The sequence below is a fragment of the Xyrauchen texanus genome, chromosome 38, assembly GCF_025860055.1.
Source record: "Xyrauchen texanus isolate HMW12.3.18 chromosome 38, RBS_HiC_50CHRs, whole genome shotgun sequence".
Taxonomy (NCBI): domain Eukaryota; kingdom Metazoa; phylum Chordata; class Actinopteri; order Cypriniformes; family Catostomidae; genus Xyrauchen; species Xyrauchen texanus.
In genome coordinates this window covers 16,262,984-16,283,067 of record NC_068313.1, presented here as the reverse complement: position 1 = coordinate 16,283,067, position 20,084 = coordinate 16,262,984, and the positions used below count along the sequence as shown (strand labels likewise).

The following is a 20,084-nucleotide window of genomic DNA, read 5'->3' as shown; positions in this document are numbered from 1 at the left end:
GGTGTAATTTAGGCTTTGACCACAGGGATATTTGATGACAGACAGGGTGGGGTTGGGAAGGGGTAATAATGGTTGTTAAGTTGATTCTGTATGTATATGTTTTGTTTATTAGATATTTCACATAAGAATCAATAAAAATGTTAATATCAAATAACACTGTTTCATCTGTCTGTTTGATATGTAAGGAATGGTACAGTAAGCCGTTTTGTCACAAAATTAACCATGATAACAACTCCAAAGTGAAGCGGATCATGCTTATTACATGGTTTCGTACCAAAGAAATACAGTGCTGTGAAAATGTATTTGCCCCCTTCCTGATTTATGCTATTTTCATACTAAATTGTTTTAGATCTTCAAACGAGATATAACCTGAGTAAATATAATCTTTTTGCCCACTCTTCTTTGCAGAACTGCTTTTAGTTCAGCCACATTGGAAGGTTTTCGAGCATAAACTGCCCATTTAAGATAATGCCACAACATCTCAATCGGGTTCAAGTCAGACCTTTGACTAGGCCACTCCAAAACTTACATTTTGCTTCTTTAGAGCCATTCAGAGGTGGATCATTGTCTTACTGCATAATCCAGTTGAGCTTGAGCTTCAACTCACGGACTGGACTGGTTATGAACAGTGACCTTTATTGATGCGAAAGAGGCTTGCAGGTCCTTGGATGTTGTCCTTAGCTTTTTTGTGATTTCCTGGATGAGTCGTCACTGTGCTCTAGGAGGAAATTTGGAAGGTCGGCCACTTCTGAGAAGGTTCACTACTGTGCCAAGTTTTCTCCATTTGGAGATAATGGCTCTCACTGTAGATCTTTAGAATCCCAGAGCCTTTGAAATAGCTTTGTAACCCTTCTCAGACTGATTTATGTCAATCACCTTTTTCCTCATCATTTCTGGAATTTCTTTTGACCATGGCATTGTGAACAATTGGGTGAGACCTTTTAGCCAACTTCATGCTCCTGAAAAATTATATTTAGGAGTTGATTTTATTGAACAGGGTCTAGTGTCTAGTCCAGCTGAACCGCTTTATGAATGTAGTTTCATAGATTTGGGGATTTAGTTACTAAGGGGACAAATACTTTTTCACACAGGCCCAGTTGGTATTGGATAACTTTTGTGCTTCAATAAATAACATTATCATTTAAAATTTTATTTTGTGTTTACTCTGATTGCCTTTGTTTTATGTTAGATTTTGTTAAAAATGTTGAAACAATTTAGAATGAGATTTACAAAATATTGTATTATATAAGACGAATGCGTAGTACAATGTACAATGAAAGACAAGTGGTCTAGCACACACTAGTGGCTGCCGTATCATATTAGACACGACGTCCCGTATTTTGGCCAAAATTAATGCATCGGGATGCCAACTGCGCTGTATTTTAAAGTGCACTCAGTAATTCTAATCCAATACACTTTTTGTCAAATTCTGCAAATATCTCCTCACAATCTGCTAGATGTCCGTTCTGTGGGTGGGCTAAAAAAAAATCTAGTATTAGTACACAGTCCTGGCTCTGTAATTGGGACAAAAACAAAGTAGATTGGACCGATCCACACAACTCTACTGGAGCCAATCAGCAACAGGGGGTGGTTTTTGCACATGCACAAGATGGGGGGTGGGGCAGAGCGAGAAGGAAATTCATTAGAAGAGTGACAGCAAATCTGGCTGATGCAAACTTTCTTAAATCCAAGGAGGACAAATGGCTGAAACAGACCAATAGAAAAAGGTCAGACGAATATAAACTAAAAAATAAGGATTATGATAAGTCGAGGGCTAGGAGCCTCGTCAACATCGGCAAGGCTTTTCAGCGTGGAGAGACCTCCGAGAGGTAATAGCTTTGAAGACGAATTCAGAAGTTGCTCGTTTTCTTCTCGATAGTTAGGTAACATAAATTTTGCTATGCTTCACAGAACCCATATATGCTGTTGTTGTAATGTTAGATTTAGTTGCAGGAGAGCTGTGAGTGACTGGAGCTGGATGAATTTGATGGGCGGAGCTTCAAAGGAGCACTGAAGGGAGGGGTGTGTTTGTTTTGGCAGTTGCGTTCGAATATCAACAGTGTTTCTCAGGAATCGCTGAGTGCACCTTTAAGTAGCGAAACACACTAGGGGGATTCGCTCCCCCAGTCAAAGGTGGGCATGTATATTGAAGTATTGAAGGGGATAGCACAGAAAACAGAGCATTTCAGACATAGCCCTTTTACTCCGAAATTGCGATGGTTCTCGTGCCAAGCCTGTGCTCCACTGGTTCACGGGCGGGGCAATCTGGAGCCTATTGTAAACCGGCCATGCTTTTTCACTGACCTGAGAGCCGAACGGAGACTGTTTACTGTCTACATGTTTCACATGACTACCTCAAACATAAACAAACATGGCGCATCACAGTGTGTTTGTATACAGCTTTTACTTTTGATTTGAGGACATAAACAAACATAGGGATTAATGCAATCCATCATTATTACACTGTTCAACAAGATTGTCAGAGACGACATCTACTCTAAAGAGGACAGGTAATGTAATTACATTATATTTTATGAACTATGGCTTAACTTGCTAAGTTCTGTAAACTGTTACAGTGGAATCATTATTAACATTGGTGTAGCAGATGGTTGTATTTGTTTTGTTGCCATATAATATTGTTTATTGAGAATCCCACCGTTTTACATAACAGATAGCCGGGATCTTCCAAACTTAGTGAGTAGCTGGCCAAAAATCCCCTTACAGAACAAAACAATGCACAAAATAAGATGACAACAGTGTAAGAAAAACTAACAAAGTAGGCAAATAAAAACAACTAACTGAGATCAGCTGCTGAAGACACCAGTGATTCACTGTTTGTCATGAGCATTACTTGCTGAATTCAATGTCCTGGTTAGTTAACAGGCTGGTCGGTGTCCAAGGCCAAAACATCGCTGCTGTCCACTGTCACTTTTGCTTTTGTCCTTCTCATGGTCCCTGTACTCTGTAGTACCCTGTGTTTTTGATTTGTTAATGATTTGGCCAATTGTCCGATTGAAGGCAGCATGCATCATTTTGTGCTGTATCTTTATTCTCGTTGAGTATTCGATCTCTCTACTTTTTTTTCAGATCTCCGTAAATACCATTTCTCAAGTAGAGCACTTGTTTCTTTGTGTTACCTGAATGCTTTTGATGTCTGATCATTTTGTGGGTTTTTTATTTTTGTTATAGAGCGAAGTAGTACTCCTTGCTGCACTCTTGTTGGTTTGGGAAAACTTTACCATGGTGACGAAACCTCATACTGCCACCGAGAGCGAGAACAACATTAGAGCGACCACGAGGAGTTTAACCCCACGTGACTCTACCCACCCTAGCAACCGGGCCAATTTGGTTGCTTAAGAGACTTGGCTGGATTCGAACTTGCGACTCCTGGGGTGGTAGTCAGCATCTTTACTCACTGAGCTACCCAGGCCCCATGACATGACCTCTTTAAAAATGTTGTACCAGGTTAGGGAATTTGAAAAAATAAAACCTAACCCTAACCTATGTTTGTACAATAACTGCTGTTGAAGCCAATATAATGAGGACATAGTAAATTGAACTGACATGACCCTTACCCAAGCCATTCCAAGTTCCTTCCACTTAGATTGCGACTGCTGATTCTGGCAAGTTTGATCTCACAGGCGAGTTATAATAACTTTTAAATCCATTTAGAACACAAAGTGTTCAAAGTTGATTTCTTTCACAAGGCAAGAGCTAAACTTTGAGGTAGGTGAAGTCTGGGACCATGAAATGCCACAAATAGACAAAAACTGATTCTTGTGCAGGTGTCTGCAACAGGTGTTTGTGCAGACTAATAAATCAGAGTTCCCTGTCCAAATAGAGGCAACAAGGAGACCAATTCAGCTCCTGCTTCCTTACCAAATGGAACATAGTGACCTATGTGGGCAGCCAAGAGCTGAACTGCATCAATTTGCACTCTGAAATAATCAAATGCTCTGGGTTGTTTTCCAGCTTTTTAAACAAGCCATTACAATTTAGCAGTCTGTTTCAAAACCCAAAGGAATGTTGGACTGAAACAGATTGTCTTCCCAAAGTCCAAATTAACTACATCCATCTCAAGACATAGCTATTGTAAAACAAGAACATATTTCACCTAAAAGGCAATATTCAAGGCTAGAAATAATATCTTGGTTTGGACAGCATCTTCTATGCATTTGCTGAAAAAAAAAAATCTCCTCTGAGGCCATTGTAAGTCACTTTGGATAAAAGTGTCTGCTAAATGACTAATTGTAAATGTAAATGCAATTACTAAAAAAAAAAATGTCAAACACAAACTTTGAGACAGTGAAATGAGATTAAAGCTTCACTACTGAGACTTTCTCTGTGGGGTCTTATTTACAGATGTAAACTGATAGATTCTGCCTTATTTATTCAGAGTTTAGTCTTTAGGTCTTTAGCTAGAGTCCCTAAACTGCTGTCAGGTGTTTAACACCTTTGCAAAAAACAGCACTCACACACATTTGACTAATGAATTGCAATGACTTCTCCATGACCTTTCCAGTCATTTTTGTTTACTGAATAAGGGACTTTAAAAATTTTGTTCGATTCAGACAGAACTGCTAATGAATCATTAAGACTCACTGAGATTGATCGATTGATTTATTGAAAAGATTAGTAGACAGAGACCAAAAATATCGCAAGTTGGCTTTAATGTTGTAGTCAGAAGTTATTTTAATACAACAAATGAAATTTGTGGCAAAAATATTCACTTTTATGTTATTTGGTTAAGTAAAATAATTTTATTTCAGATTGGCGTAACGCAACAACATGCAATGGACTCTTCCAGAGTAGACCGCTTCAATGATTACAATTATAACAAACTACTTCTGATGTGTCACGATGCACTGCTCATGTCTTGAGTAGACAATGTGTATGGAGTTCAGTTTTCTGTGGAATTCTGCATGCACAGATTCTGTGTAGGCCTGGAGATTGGAAAATTGCCAAGCACTGTGCAATTTGTATCTTGTAACCATGGAGTATTTTACATGCTTTTGTAATAACGCTATCTCATCCACTAAGAACGCTGGGAAGATGTTCAATTTTGTTCAACACTGATCAAAATCACTGATCAACAACTTTAATCTCCAATCAGATATCCTTAAGTGTTTGGTAGTGTGGTTGCATGCACAGAGAGATTAACAATATCAACATTGTTTTATTTATAACGGTGTTGTTAAGCAAGACCTGGATGAAAAGAAAAGCCCTTTGTCACAAACACCTATGTTATAATTGTCTCTCCTCACCATGTGAAAATATAAAATCAATAAAAGATTATTCTGAGAAAAACAAAATCATACATCAGGATGTTATGAAAATCTGGTGATTACATTTTTGAATAAACTTTCAAATGTGACTTTGGGACTTCATGAAATGAGAAACCATGGCCATAATCACATGCATGCAAAGTTTACTTCTACAAAAGAAGGAAAATTATGTAGTGTTCTGTTAGTAATAAGTCAGATCAAGGGATCCTTTGGAGCACAACCACAAGCTTGAGTGGATGTTGTCATTTGCAAAAGACAGGACCAATCTACGGTCTGTGTTTTTGTATATGTATTGCTGTGGTTGTTTGACATTGGGGTGACAAAGCATAACCACTGGACGGACTTGCTGCTGCAGTGTGGAGACAAGTCTGCAGTACTACCAGCCAGAATCAAAGTCTCCAGAATGATAGATCAGAGGAAAAGAAAAAAAAAATGGCAGAAAGGGAGATTTTCAGTCCATTTAGTCAGAATCTTTATTCATTGCCACATGATCAGAGACGGTGAATTTGTTTCTGCAACTTTTAAAACATGTGATGTCACCATTGAATAGTGCTATTAACATATTACTGGAACAATCCATCTGGAGCAACCTGCGTCTACGTGCACAAAAGCACAATGTAAGGGTTCATGGCTTACTGCTTGTGTGAATCAAGACAGTAACCACTATTGGAGTCAATATGAAAATGCATTCGCAACCCATTTTTCTTCCATAATGTGATATTTTTTAGGTGAAACAGGATTTTGGATGAGTATTTTTTTTACCACTTTCCATCAGGAATTGAATGGTTCATGAAAAGTGGTCTCTATGTGACAGGTGGTTGGAGGGGTTAAAAAAAAAAGAGGGCTTGGTGATGTTACTCAAAAAGTAGTCATTTAGAGATGGAGCACGTTACTGCATTTAGAAAAATGATTATGAAGACAAACATTTTGTGTATCAATGAATCAGTCACCAAAAGGCTCAATTTTGCTTTCATGTTAACTTCAAAATCACACTATGAATGAAACATTTAACTCCAGAACACCTTAATTTACATTTTACATTCATTCATTTTATCAGTTTGTGTTTTCCCAGAAAATGAAACCCATGACCTTGCCATTACTAGTGGCATGCTGTACACCAGTTGAGCAATAGGAATACCTCTATGTATTACCATTACCAACAATACTAATTGATCTGGTCTGTCATGAACATATATCCTGTAAAACTTCCATCACAATACGCCGTAGTTTAAGACATGCTCCATTTAATGTCATGATAGTAATAAAACAACAGCTGAGAACGGCCCATTTAAACATTTTTTTACTACTTATTTACCGACATCTTCAATCAGTATTTGAACAGTAGACACTGCCACCAAGTGGTTTTAAAGACATGATCATTAATCTAAAGCAGAGGATAATCAAAGGTCTTTACATTCTCTTGAAAATTACAGACAGGTGTGTTAGGGCAACACTGGTGCAGGAATGAGCACCCTTGGATCTGAAGCACTCACCCCTCTACCCTTGATCAGAACCGTTATATAAGAATAAACGTTTGCGTGTTTGGCTGGGTAGTTTAAGTCAAAGCTGCAGCAGGTTTTGCAGTCATTTCCAAGCAGTGGGATAAAATTAGGAATCAATATGGTGACTAAATATCCCTGATTATAGTGATCATTCCACTGTTGTTATAAAGGCTAGAGGCATATGTTAAAAATAATTCTCATCAAGGGACAGGGTGCTATTACCGTAAAATTCTTATGTCTTGGATGGTTACATATTAATGTGATAATTGATCCATTTGCTAATAAAAGGCTAAACATCTTTTTGTAGATGTTTAGCCTAAACATAAAAGAAAATGAAGCCAACATTTAGGAGTATTAATATTTTTTGCATTGTGATATTTTCAGTGACTTTTATTTTATTTATTTTTTACTTCATTACAGAAAAAGCTGTTGTAATGATTAAAATTGGCGCAAATGAATGGCATTACCAAGAGAGTACTACTATGATGTAGAAATACTTTTCACATTGCAGTAATAAGAATTGGGGGGGAAATGTGCATAAATAATATAATACCAAATAAAGTTAAAATGTTTTTTAAAAAAATACACTTCATAAAAAACATTTCATAAAATTCCATCAAATTGTACAGCGTGATCTAACAGGAAATAAAATAAACTATTAATTAATTTAATTAAAAAATTTATTAAATCATGTTAAACAACACAGATCAATGTGATGTCATTTTGTTATGAAATTGAAATGCGTAAATCTTAGAAACAGACAAAATATTTATTGAGTGAATGGCCCTAAATACAGTCTTCATTTTCTAAAAGCAATGTATCATTCTTTCGTAAAAAAGAAAAAAAAAAGCTGCTTTCATCATTGAGGCAGAATGTGTAAATTCCCATTTGGAAACTCTGATGCCCTCTTGATAATTAGCTAAAGACATCCGGTAAAGTGCTAGAAGAGCTGCGAGATGATGTCCAGCCACTGTGTCTGTTTGTACCAAGACATGAGCGGCAGCTGGCTCATGTTTCTGTCTCCGACATGTTTTTATTTAGATAAAAACTGCACCCGTTGCAATTGTGAATGACAGGTTTCAGCTAAATCTTTACCTGAATTATTTCCAAAGTACTTATCTTAGAATTAATAAGTGCAATTCTATAGTAGGCCTAAATGATGTGCCAGTTTGAAAATTGTCTCATAATTACAAATACATTGCACTTTCCATGACTAGAGTACAAAGTTGGGCTTGAAGCTCATCAAGTCATTTTATACTTTTTCAACAAAGGACCAAAAAAAGGACCTTCAGAAAAAGCTGATCATCCACCTCAGGAGTCAGAATATGAAACTAAATATCATACAGCTGCTTTAATTTCTATTTTGTATGACTTTGGCATTTTTGCAACCCTGTTACCAAAATTTGGGACATGTTTAAATATTGTTTTCAACCCTGATTTGGTTGATTTCATTATTTTCTTGCAAAAAACACTAAATAAACATAACATTTTAATAAAATATATTAATTTAAAGAGTAAACACCAATATATCAACATATAACAAAAATAAATAAATAAAACAAGAATAGGTAAGGAGGGTTGAAAGTAAAGAGCCCAAATTATGTTAATTCGGTAGGTGCTAGCTAGTTTGGGTCAAAATGTTGGTTTGTAGCTCCAGTATTTACAAACTTAAATTTCCCACAAAGTAAAAAAAAAACTATTTGTTTAAATCGCTTACATTACAATGACTGTAACAGAATTAAACCCTTTCTGAACCCATAACTATATAGTAATAGAGTAATTGTTTGAGTAAAAATCTATAAGATCTAGGAAGCAACATAGTGATTCCCTGAGAGTTAGACATCAGCTCAGTATCATGTGTCTAGTTTGTTAGTAACTAAACGGTGTTGTGGGACCAAACATCCTTTCAGATACCAGACTGTGAATAGCTTATAAGTTAATTAGTAGCAGTTTTCTGAGCAATTGTAAATTTAATCGAGTGACAGAAAATGAGGGGTTCACACTTGAAAAGATATCTTTGGCATGTCCACTGACATTGTCAAAACAGACTTTTTCCTTTATTTGTCCTGCATAATGTTTAACTGATCATAACAAAATGGAGCTCTGTTTCATCCAAAGTACTTCTCCATAAGATTGAATATGGCAACTGCTTCTATATCAACACAATCCAACAGTTGAAATACTTTACAGGGAAAATGAATGCATGTTCTTTGAGAGATGTTAAAGTGGCCAGGACAGCAAGACGAACAAGATTATGTAACATGCTTTTCCATCCAGAGATGGACAACATCAAAGCTAGACACCATCATTGTGGTTTAAAAACTAAAAAATTAGGGGCTGTAGGAAACATTCTGAACTGCTCTCCTCCAAAGAACCCAAGATTTTCAAAACTCAACTACAAAAAACTTTTGTGCTGTCAATTACCCCACTGAGACTGGGGTTATTATGATGTAGACATTTTATTTCTACTTTTATTTTTTATTTATCCTTTCAATGTATTATTTTTTTTTTTCAATCAATTACTGTTTTTTTTTTATTCAAGTTTCATTTTCCAGTGTTTTTCATTATTATTCAGTTTTTATTTTCATGGTAGTATTTTAGGGCTGCCAACAATAATTTGTTAACAAATATTTAAATTTCTCAGGGTCTAAATTTCATGTTTAATAAAATTAAGGTGTAAATGTTTCAAATTTTATAATGATTATATAATGTATATAATATAGTTTTAGACCCATGAAGACATATTTAAGTAAGAGTTGTTCAAATATATTTTACAAAAATGTTTTCAATTAAATTATTATTATTTTTAATTACAGTAAAATACTGGCATCTGTGAATGCTAAAAAATTACCGTTAAAAATACAGTGACCACGTATCAGGCTTTACAGGATGTAATTTTAATGCCTGCACATTTTATGGTTCACTACCATTTCTATAATTAAATGACAAAGTTAATATACTAACCCTCTGGAACAGCAAAGTCTGCTTTTCACTTTAAAATGTATTGTTAAATGAACATAGTAACAACAAAAGGCCACATGATGACTTAGTTCATCTAGAGTGGCCCTTTTCAGAAACAATAATTAATACACATGTAAAACAGTGCTCATTGATACTCACACAAACACAAAACACCATCAGGGTAACACTAAAATGTGATTATTAAAAAATAAAGCAATAAACATTAACTAAACTACATAAAATATAGCAAAACACTCTGATGTACATAACTGATGTTAAAAATAAAAATAAACTATTCCCATAAAATATAATTAAATGTGATGGGTCATGCAGGGACTTCTGGGGATGCCCGATTATTGTTTTATAACCGTAATTATAACTGTATTTAACCTGTTGATACGCACCCCCTTTTTGAGCACAAACCATGAAAATGACATACCTGAACTTAAATGGTTGTATTTACTGACCCTTTGGAGTATGGACACAGTTGTAGTATCTTTTGAAAGAAGACACTTTGGGCTTTATTTCACAAGTTTCAGAATTAATATATGTTGTTATTTTTTAAAGTTAGAGAAGCTGAAGTTTATAGCAATGGAAATATTTTGTGCTGAACATGTTTTTATAATCTAAAAAAACAATAATAAAAGTACCAAGACATCCCAGAAATACAATGTTCTCAAAGCCAAAAGTCTAAAGAAGTTACGTTTCAAATGTGAAGATGATCCAACTAAAAATGATGTTCCTGCAAGCTTTTTTCTCAGTAAAATCACTGCAGAGTAAAATTCAAAACGACACAAAATTTGACTACACTTCTCGGCTATTATGAATAAAACTATGCCGCATTTTTAAAAATAGACTTTGGAGGCAGGCTCATTTTGTTTACGAGACTCTAATATATAAGATAATATACAGTTTTACAACATGAATGCTGCTCAGATTGCAGTTTGTTGATGAACGATGACGAATGGTAACTCTTTCAGGCGAGATCTCATGTAAACAATGGAGAATATATCAATATTTCTCAGATTTATCACTTTTATGGACAAAAAGTGCTATTGGATGCTTTTCAATGAACGCTTGTCATGGACAATTGACCCAAGTGTGGCGAACTGGATTCATCTGGCGATCATGTTTTCATAACAAAGGTATGAAGTCCCGTTTTGATATTGCATGTTTTCATTTGTACTCGTGGCACAAATAACTAAATTGCTGTTTCTGGAGCATTGTTATCATGAAACAGAGATCAGATATCAATGTTGAACCCTTAGACCTTTGAAAAGATGCATAATTTGTTAACATTAATTACATGTATAGATGGTAAATTATATATTAAACGTAAGCCGCGCGCGTATCAACAGGTTAACTATAATTTTTCCAACAATTGTTTACAGACTGGCACAGTTTACTGTGCCTTTAAGCATCTTAGAAAATTCCTAGAAAATTATGTCAAGCCTTTAGACAATGAGCCAATTAGCTTCTGATGGGCTAATTGGCAAATTAAGAGTCATCTGGAGGTGAATCTGTGGATGTATTTTAAGGCCTCCCTTCAAACTCAGGGCCTCTTTGCTTGACATCATGGGAAAATCCAAAGTAATCAGTAAAGATCTCAGAAATAAAAGTCTGGTTCATCCTTGGGAGCAATTACCAAATGCCTGAAGGTACCATGTTCATCTGTTCAAACAATAGTACACAAGTATAAACACCATGGGACCATGCAGCCATCATACCGCTCAGGAAGGCAATGCATTCTGTCTCCTAGAGATGAACGTAGTTTGGTGCGAAAAGTGCAAATCAATCCCAGAACAACAGCAAAGGACCTTGTGAAGATGCTGGAGGAAAAGGTAGACAAGTATCTATATCCACAGTATAATGCCTCCTATATCAACATAACCTGAAATGCTGCTCAGCAAGAAGTTACTGCTCCAAAACTGCCATATTAAAGCCAGACTACAATTTGCAAGTGCACATGGGGACAAAGATCTTACTTTTTGGAGAAATGTCCTCTGGTCAGATGAAACAAAAATATTTGGCCATAATGACCATCACTATGTTTGGAGGAAAAAGGGTGAGGATTGCAAGCCGAAAAACACCATCCCAACCGTGAAGCATGGGGGTGGCAGCATCATGTTGTGGGGGTGCTTTGCTGCAGGAGGGACTGGTGGACTTCACAAAATAGATGGCATCATGAGGAAGGAAAATTCATTGGATATTTTAAAGCAACATCTCAAGACATCAGCCAGGAAGTTAAAGCTTGTCGCAAATGGGTCTTCAAAATGGACAATGACCCCAAGCATACCTCCAAAGTTGTGGCAAAATGGCTTAAGAACAACAATTCCTGACCTCAATCCAATAGAAAATTTGAGGGCAGAACTGAAAAAGCGTGCGTGAGCAAGGAGGCTTACAAACCTGACTCAGTTACACCAGTTCTGTCTGGAGGAATGGCACAAAAATCCCGCAACTTATTGTGAGAAACACAATATTGAAAGGCTACTTAAAATGTTTGACCCAAGGCAATGTTACCAAATACTAACAAAGTGTATGTAAACTTCTGACCCACCGGGTATGTGATGAAATAAATAATAGCTGAAATAAATAATTCTCTCTACTATTATTCTGACTTTTCACATTCTTAAAATAAAGTAGTGATCCTAACTGACCTAAGACGGGGAATGTTTTCTACTATTAAAGGTCAGGAATTGTGAAAAACTGTATGCAAACTTCTGACTTCAACTGTTTTTTAAATATCTTATGTTTTACTGTATTTGTTAAGGTTATCCAGTTAACCAATTAATTTTCTTTTTAACCATAGTATTTTTACATTCTTTTACTGTTAAAATTAAAACGTTTTTACAGTAGTTTCTGTTAATGATAATAACACAGAATGAGACTTCTCAGAACGAAAGCCTTAACCAAAAAACAACACTGAACAAAAACCAAGTTAGGAATGATGAAATGTTCATTTCACTATGTTGTTTAAAGCCCACAGAGGATTAAATATGTTCTGCAGCCTAAAAACTAAGTAATTGTGAGGAAAGTAGAGGAAAAATTATCCCATCTCAAGTCACCACATTACATTTATTTCGGTGAACAAATAACAATTTCCTGATCAGCTTTTGCAAAAACAGATACGTATTTAAGACTGTCTCTGACCAACTGTGTGGTGTGGGCCTCGCTCCAATTTTCCCCTCCCATGGCTGTTCGCCATCAGCTAAACATGGCAGGAAGCCTGTCAGCAAGCAGGTGTTTAATACACTGCCTTACAAACAAGCCAGTTGAATGGCTAGACATCCCACCACGTGTATCTGCAAAAACAGATGTGCACGGAGCTGAGCGCTTGTGTGTGCGATTTAATGTGAGGCATGTCCTTTCAGCTTGAATCTCCCAGCATGGACCAGATGGTTTTAAAGAAACCAAGAAAGAATTGTGAACACAAATTCAGGCACAAGCAAGGTAATTTCTTCTAACGAGTTCTTTGGAGGAAAGTAATATGGTTTTGGAATGACTTGAGGGTGACTAAATTATGAAAATTTCCTTTTTAGGTGAACTATTCCATTATATCATCTTGAGGCCCTCTTGTGGGCCCATGCCCCCTGGTTGAGAAACCCTGTTAAAGAGGGATTCTTGTGCCACAGGATAAATCTGTACTGGACATGCAGTCATCACTAAATTGAGCAGCTAAAACAAGAAGTATTTTAATTAAAGCCAAGCAGAAATCTTAAACTACACACTGAAACCAAAGTTGAACTCGATGGCTGTCTTGTGACTGTAATTAACTCCAGAAGTGGAGCAGTGGATGGGGGAAATGTTCCTGATGACAGCTTTAAAACACAAAGTCCTCACTTCCTAAATTAAGTTGTCATCAATCCCCACTGCCCAACTTGTTTAAGAAAGTATATATATTCACATTTAAAAATAAGAATGATCACACCATTGTGCAGCAGTTTGGGGAGGGAATGACTGATACCATTAGGTAACACCTCATTCAGTCAATCCATCTGATGTGTCTTTTCTTTAGGTCCGGTTGAGATTCAATGACTACAATGCAAAGACAGGTGAAGACTGAAACTATTATGGTGGTCTACCATAAAATAACCTGCTCAAAGACAGTGTCATACTTTCTACATTTGCATTATCTGCCAAAAAAGTATTGTTCATAAAGCCTGTTTGAAAACTATCTTTATTTTTGCCATTTTGTTTGGTGATGCTAGTGGTGCAGAAATTACACACTTTTCACCTTTCAACAGTGTATTTAAAAAGACTTTCTAGAAACTCTGAATAACTAATTCAACTTTGAGTTCTTATTCAAGGAGCTGCAAAATCAATATTCTGAATCTGGTTTAGATTCATGAACCTAAGCTGAATTTAAAGGTGCACTCAGTAAGATTTTAGCTGGCTCTTACTCGTCCCATTGACCCCAGGGCCAGCGGTACTTGTGGTTTTGGACTCTATACTGACACCCATCGTCCTGGATTCTGAAAGTTTGTTTACTAAATGCTTCACACCAAATCTGTTTGTTAATCATCTGTTTTGTTACTTACAGTATGCGTTTTCTCAAGTATTATACTACACACATCCCTAAAATGGACGTTCTTGGATTTTATACAAAATAGTTTTTGTACATTGTTGCACGCTGGACTGTGACTTGTGAGCTCTCTGTTGGCTAAACACTGCCTTGAGCTCATACTTGGCCTTTGACGTTGCACCGTTTATCTGTTAACAGTGCCGTGAGAGCTGCAGGACGTAGCGGTTTGTTCATGACTCCAACAGGGACCTCTTGTTTGGACATTTATCTTTCCTCTTGCACTCATTCGATTTGGACTGTCTGGTGGATCACACTCCTGTTTATTAATACCATTTCATAACAGGACTATACTGTTGACTCGTGCTCCGTTGTTGTATGTAGTTAGTATATTGGGTTTGTTGTTATATTGTTTGGTTTGCTTGTTTCATTTACATACTTTTAAGTTTTTAGCATTTGCTGTAAGCGCTATATAAAGTATACATGTTATTATTATTGTCATTATTAGTGGTAGTAACTCAGTCAATTGCATGACACAGTGCCAATGAGGGGGGCGTCCCACTCCATGTAAAATTAAACGGCTTTTATTAGGTTTCTTCATCTCTACATCATGTTCAACATGTTTCTAAAAAATGCTATTATTGTCTTTGTGTAAAACAGCTTTACGGCACAATTTTAAGGGCACTGGCAAATAAATACATAAGTTTATATAAAATTCTAAAGGAAAGTTATACAAATCTTTGTAAGATTTAAATCAGTGTTTCCCAACCACTGTGCCTTGTCAGGTGTGCCGTGGAAAATTATAAAACTCCACAAAATACGTATTTGCTTCACCAATAATGTCTTTGAGAGTAGGCTACTAAGCAACAAGGAATATTTAAAAACTGTCCAAATTTGTGAAGAGACATTGAATTTCTCATAATGTCTTTTAATTAAATATTACCTTATCGTTTACGAATATCAGAGACCCCAATTATTGAACTAATTGAAATTGTATTTTTATGTCCTAATTTGTCCTAATTATTGTTAATCAGGTCAACTTATCTTTGGGTTGTGGTTTACGCACCTTTCTATGAAGGTTCCAAAAAGCAGTCTGATGGTCTTCTGAATGTTTTCTGTGCACAGCCAGCTCCACTGATTCTTCATGAGTAGACATAGGATTTTCAAGGCCAGGTCAGACAGAGCCATCTCATTAGCTGTACACAAACACACAGGTACACAATATAACTCAGAGGATGAGTCATAGCTGGAAAACACTATGAGAGACAGTGGTCACAATCTTGGAATAAGTGTTCAAATTATTTTGGCTCCCATTCGGATTGGTGAACAAGGGTACATACTGTATGCATGCTGAAGTGAATGAGCACACCTAAAATATGAATATATAAAGATCCAATAACTGACAAGTTTTATCATATGGAACTTTAAATGGCCTTGAGTCTATTTTCCATCACTATGAGAGCTTTTCTCCAGATGCACAAGACACTAAGCAGTATTATGAAAGTACTTTGCTGCCCTCTAGAGTTATTTTATAGATATTCTAGAACTATTTGACTGACCCTACATGCTTAACAATTGTATTTGGGCATTATGGTTAACAGCCAATGGTCGTAATCACTAAAAATCAACATTATTTTCTGTTATTACCCTAAAGATGGATAAGAATGTATTAATATTGTGTTTATGTGTTACTGTACATGTGTTAATACAAGGCCTGAGATCCATACTGATATTAATATTATAAATGACCCATGTAAATAAACTTTTACATTATTAACAATCATCCTTCTGTGCTTTAATACAATTAATTTGTTCCTGAGGTGACTGACTCAAAAAGCACTAGCATGGCAAGGTGTGTAGATCTGATTTGCATGGCATTAATTCTTTCATCATTTTCACTTTCACATTCTTCTTCTTTTGTTTTTGGCAATTTGCATTTTTCCTGCATATCACCACCTACTGGGCAGAGAGGAGAATTTATAATAAAAAAAGGACTTAAATATGGATCTGTTTCTCACCCACATAAATAATATGACTTCTGAAGACATGGCTTTAACCACTGGAATCATAAAGATTATGTGTGCTGCCTTTATGTGCTTTTTGGCGCTTCAAAGTTCTAGACACTACTCACTTGCATTGAATCAACAAACAAAAAATCTGAGATATTTTTCTAAAGATATTTGTTTGTGTTCTGCATTTTTGGGTGATCTCTTTAAGGAACCACTGAGAACTAATGGTGTAAATTAGGTGTAAATTAGAGAACTAATTGGTGGTTGTGGTGTAGAGATGCTGGTCATGAATAAAAAAATAACAACATTGACTAGTTGTAAAGTAAAAAAAAAAAAAAGAAAAAAGTAAAAACTGCTATTTTAAAGATATCCTGAAAAATCTGCCAATTTAGCAAAAAAAATTTAAATAATGTTTCTACCAACAAATAAAAATTAATCAATGTTTCCAAAAATGTCTGATTTAATTATTTATGAATTAAGCAAGCACAGAGGACGGGTATGGGATAAAGGACCCTTCCACAACAAATCCCTAAATCCCATCTTCAACATTACAACACAATTCAGATTAATGTTGTCCAAACTTTTGATAAGCATTCACATTGGGATTACTGTGATAAAATGTGGGTTTCCCATTTACCAAAATGGATTTTGCCCTAAAAACTGTTTAACCATTACATTCTAAGCAAGAGTCCTTACCAGCGTCACTGAGAATAGGTGCATTTTCTTGCTTCACTCTGGCACATGTGCAGGGTTTCGCATCCCGTCTGTGTCCGTGTGACCCACTTCTGTCTCCATCAGCATCAAAGCTTGGAGCTTTACCCTCAAAACACTCCTTCTCTGAGATGAAGCTCTCAAACTCTTTCAATGAGAAGCCATTAAAAACCTGAAAACAAAAAAAACTAAAAGTCAATACAGTATTTCCAGGGTTGCTAATCAGGAGGCTGACTTTGAGGGGATAATCAAGCATGTTAAAATGTGTGAAATAAAGTTCAATGTACTACACTACACTTGGTAGCTGAAAGAATAATTAAATTGTCAATTATTTGGACCACTGGTGTAAGCATAATCCCCGTCAAACAACTTGCATTGAAAAAGCCTCAGGAAATGACGATTGCTACTTACAGTGTCGCTTTCCTCAAAGCAGTAAACCACTTTAGGTCTCATTTCAGACACATTAATAGCAGGTGCAATTTTACTAGAGAACCTCATTCTAGACCTAGAAAAATGAACCAGAAAGAGGAGTCAGTGATGCAAGAAATCTGGAAGAATGACTTATGCAGGAACATTTTTGCAGCTACCAGCATTCAGAAACAAATAAAACAACGAGCACTCTCTTGCCATACTTTGATTTCTTGTCCGTAGATAATTTCCCATCAGGCTCTGCATCTATGTCATCAGTAGGGCTCTGTGGCTCAGAGCGAGGGAAGGCTGTCTTCAATGTGTCCACGATAGCGTTCACCACAATCTGCCATATATAGCAATCCGTTAAGAGTGACGGCACTTTAATTCAGTGTTTCAATCAAGAAAACATACTACGAGCATTTTTTTTAAAGTACCTTATCTATGCGTGAAACAATGAAAGGTTTCTTGACAAAGGCAATTCTCGCATCAGTGTTCAGAGCAAGAAATTCTTGCATTTCCTCACTGTTGGCAGTTTCAGGAATGGCACAAAGTTGCTGTAAAAAAAATAATAATAATTCAGTGAATGTTTAAAAGAAGGTGTATGAGATGATGGTGAGGGCCAACTGTAAAAAAATAAAAAAATAAAGTAAAAAAATTATATTTTTCTAATTACACTGATTTCAACACAACACAAATCAAATATTTTTGGGGGAAATTCCCATTAAACATAACTGACTACTGGCTTGGAGCTTGTGTGCTCCAATGATTCAGAGAGAAAATCATTATCAAGTCAATCTGATCGATTCATTCAAAAGAACTGGCTCATTTGATCACAATTCGGTCGTTCTGTATGTTTGTTGTTGCGTGCAGTCAATATTCTATAGAATATTGAAAAGTGCTTCTTATTGATTTATTTGAATATGCTGAGGGACAAATACTACAAGCTTACAATTCAGTTGAAATAAAATTTATTTTGCCATTGTACTGTAGATTCAGCAATGGCACAGGAAACACTGGATGATGGAGGTCAACACTATCTATAGTACCTAATATGATTTAAAGACTGAACTGTGTAATGACGTGAAAGTTAATTATATTAAAAAAATGTATTAAAAATAACTTACTCTAAGGAATGTTTCTAACAGTCCTTTCCTGGCCTCGACTTTGTCACTGTCCATGTTTCCAAATGGAAGCTCAGGAAAGATTTTCTTTGGTCCTTTCACATCTACATTTAACAGCACAAGAGAACCCATAAAAACGTTGTTTTAAAAAGCTTTGGCACTGATAGTTGTAATCTGCACTGCTCACTTTTCAGAATTTTGCGTAATTCTGGTTTCTCTTCCAAACGGGTCTGAAGGTTGAGGAATTCACTGTATCGTCGGTTGACAGTGTGATACGCCAACGGCTGCAAAGTCTCTAGATTCTCCGTGTCCACAGCTGTCTCATACTGTACATCAAACAAATCCAACATCATCCATCCATTTATACCGCTGTAAAATATAATTCACTGAGAGAAGTAATTATATTAATACAGTGGCCCCAAAAAGTATTTGGACATTTAAACCACACTTGAAAATGAATGTCGCTGTATTAGATAACAAAAGAGCAGACCAAGTGGGATCTGTAAACAAATGATTCTAGACCATTTTAGAGTTCATTTACCACAATGATATTTAGAGATAGACAATTATTGGTTTGACCAAATATTTTACCAGGGACTAAAAACGGTTCAAGGAATGAAAACGAAAACAAACAAATAAATTGCCAAACGTACCCAAATAACGGAACAAAGTCATTTTCAATTGTTCTGGAGAGAAAATGCTATTTTTAACTGCAGGTAACTGGTTATAACTGGTTAATTTTGGTTCCGATAATTTTTTCATGAAATCAAATGCCAAAGGGTTTATCACAGTAAATTTCTGGAACTTGTGGGATGTTTTTTGCATTAAGTGACTGGTTGTACACCAACTGGCCTAATTCCTCAGATAGAAAGAATTTCATCTACTCCAGAGTACAGTCCAAAATATACGTGTATTTTTTTTTCACTTGGTTATACTTCTGCGAGTGCAGTAAAGACAAAATATAATTTCATTCAAGACCTATTCTCTAAATGAAAGTCTAAATATCGTATATGCTGCTTCTCAGGTGAATGCATCTTTTTTAAAGGATTTTTAGATATTTTAAAATATTTGTATTTTTAATATTATATTCAAATTTCTCAGATAACAATTTTTTTATTCTGCAGTATAGCTGCTAAATAAACTGTACATTGTTTTAAATGAGTTTTAGATATTTTTATTGAAAAGAAAAAGCCAAAACAAATCATAAAAGTGTTTTTGTTGCAGTGTATAATGGGGCGAAGATTACCCTCTCTCACCTTTCTGTTCACTTCAATCCATCTTTAACTCACAAAAAAAAACTCTCTCTTATCCAATCTTCACAATAAGAAATGCACAGTAACATATATTATGATTCAATAAGTCGTGAGCCATCGCATTATAATCTAGCTGCAGCAAGTGCGTGCTCGAGGGATAACCGTCGGTTATGCATTTCGAATTATCGTATAAACACAAAATAATCAGTATCGTATTGTCAATAAAAAAACAATAGCGGTTGATCGCTCATGATATTCATATATTTTGAAGTGTCCAAATACTATTGGCAGCCAGATTAAGTAAAAAACTAT

At 35.8% G+C, this 20,084-nt stretch overlaps 1 protein-coding gene across 1 annotated transcript in view; it reads right to left on the bottom strand.

Moving 5' to 3' along the window:
• The window catches only part of snx19b (sorting nexin 19b), a 45,006-nt gene that overhangs the window by 15,031 nt on the left and 9,891 nt on the right, over positions 1-20,084 (bottom strand). The window contains 7 exon segments of the mRNA XM_052110251.1: positions 15,334-15,463; positions 16,973-17,159; positions 17,399-17,492; positions 17,620-17,741; positions 17,833-17,952; positions 18,523-18,623; positions 18,707-18,845. Coding sequence (XP_051966211.1) covers positions 15,334-15,463; positions 16,973-17,159; positions 17,399-17,492; positions 17,620-17,741; positions 17,833-17,952; positions 18,523-18,623; positions 18,707-18,845 — 893 coding nt within the window.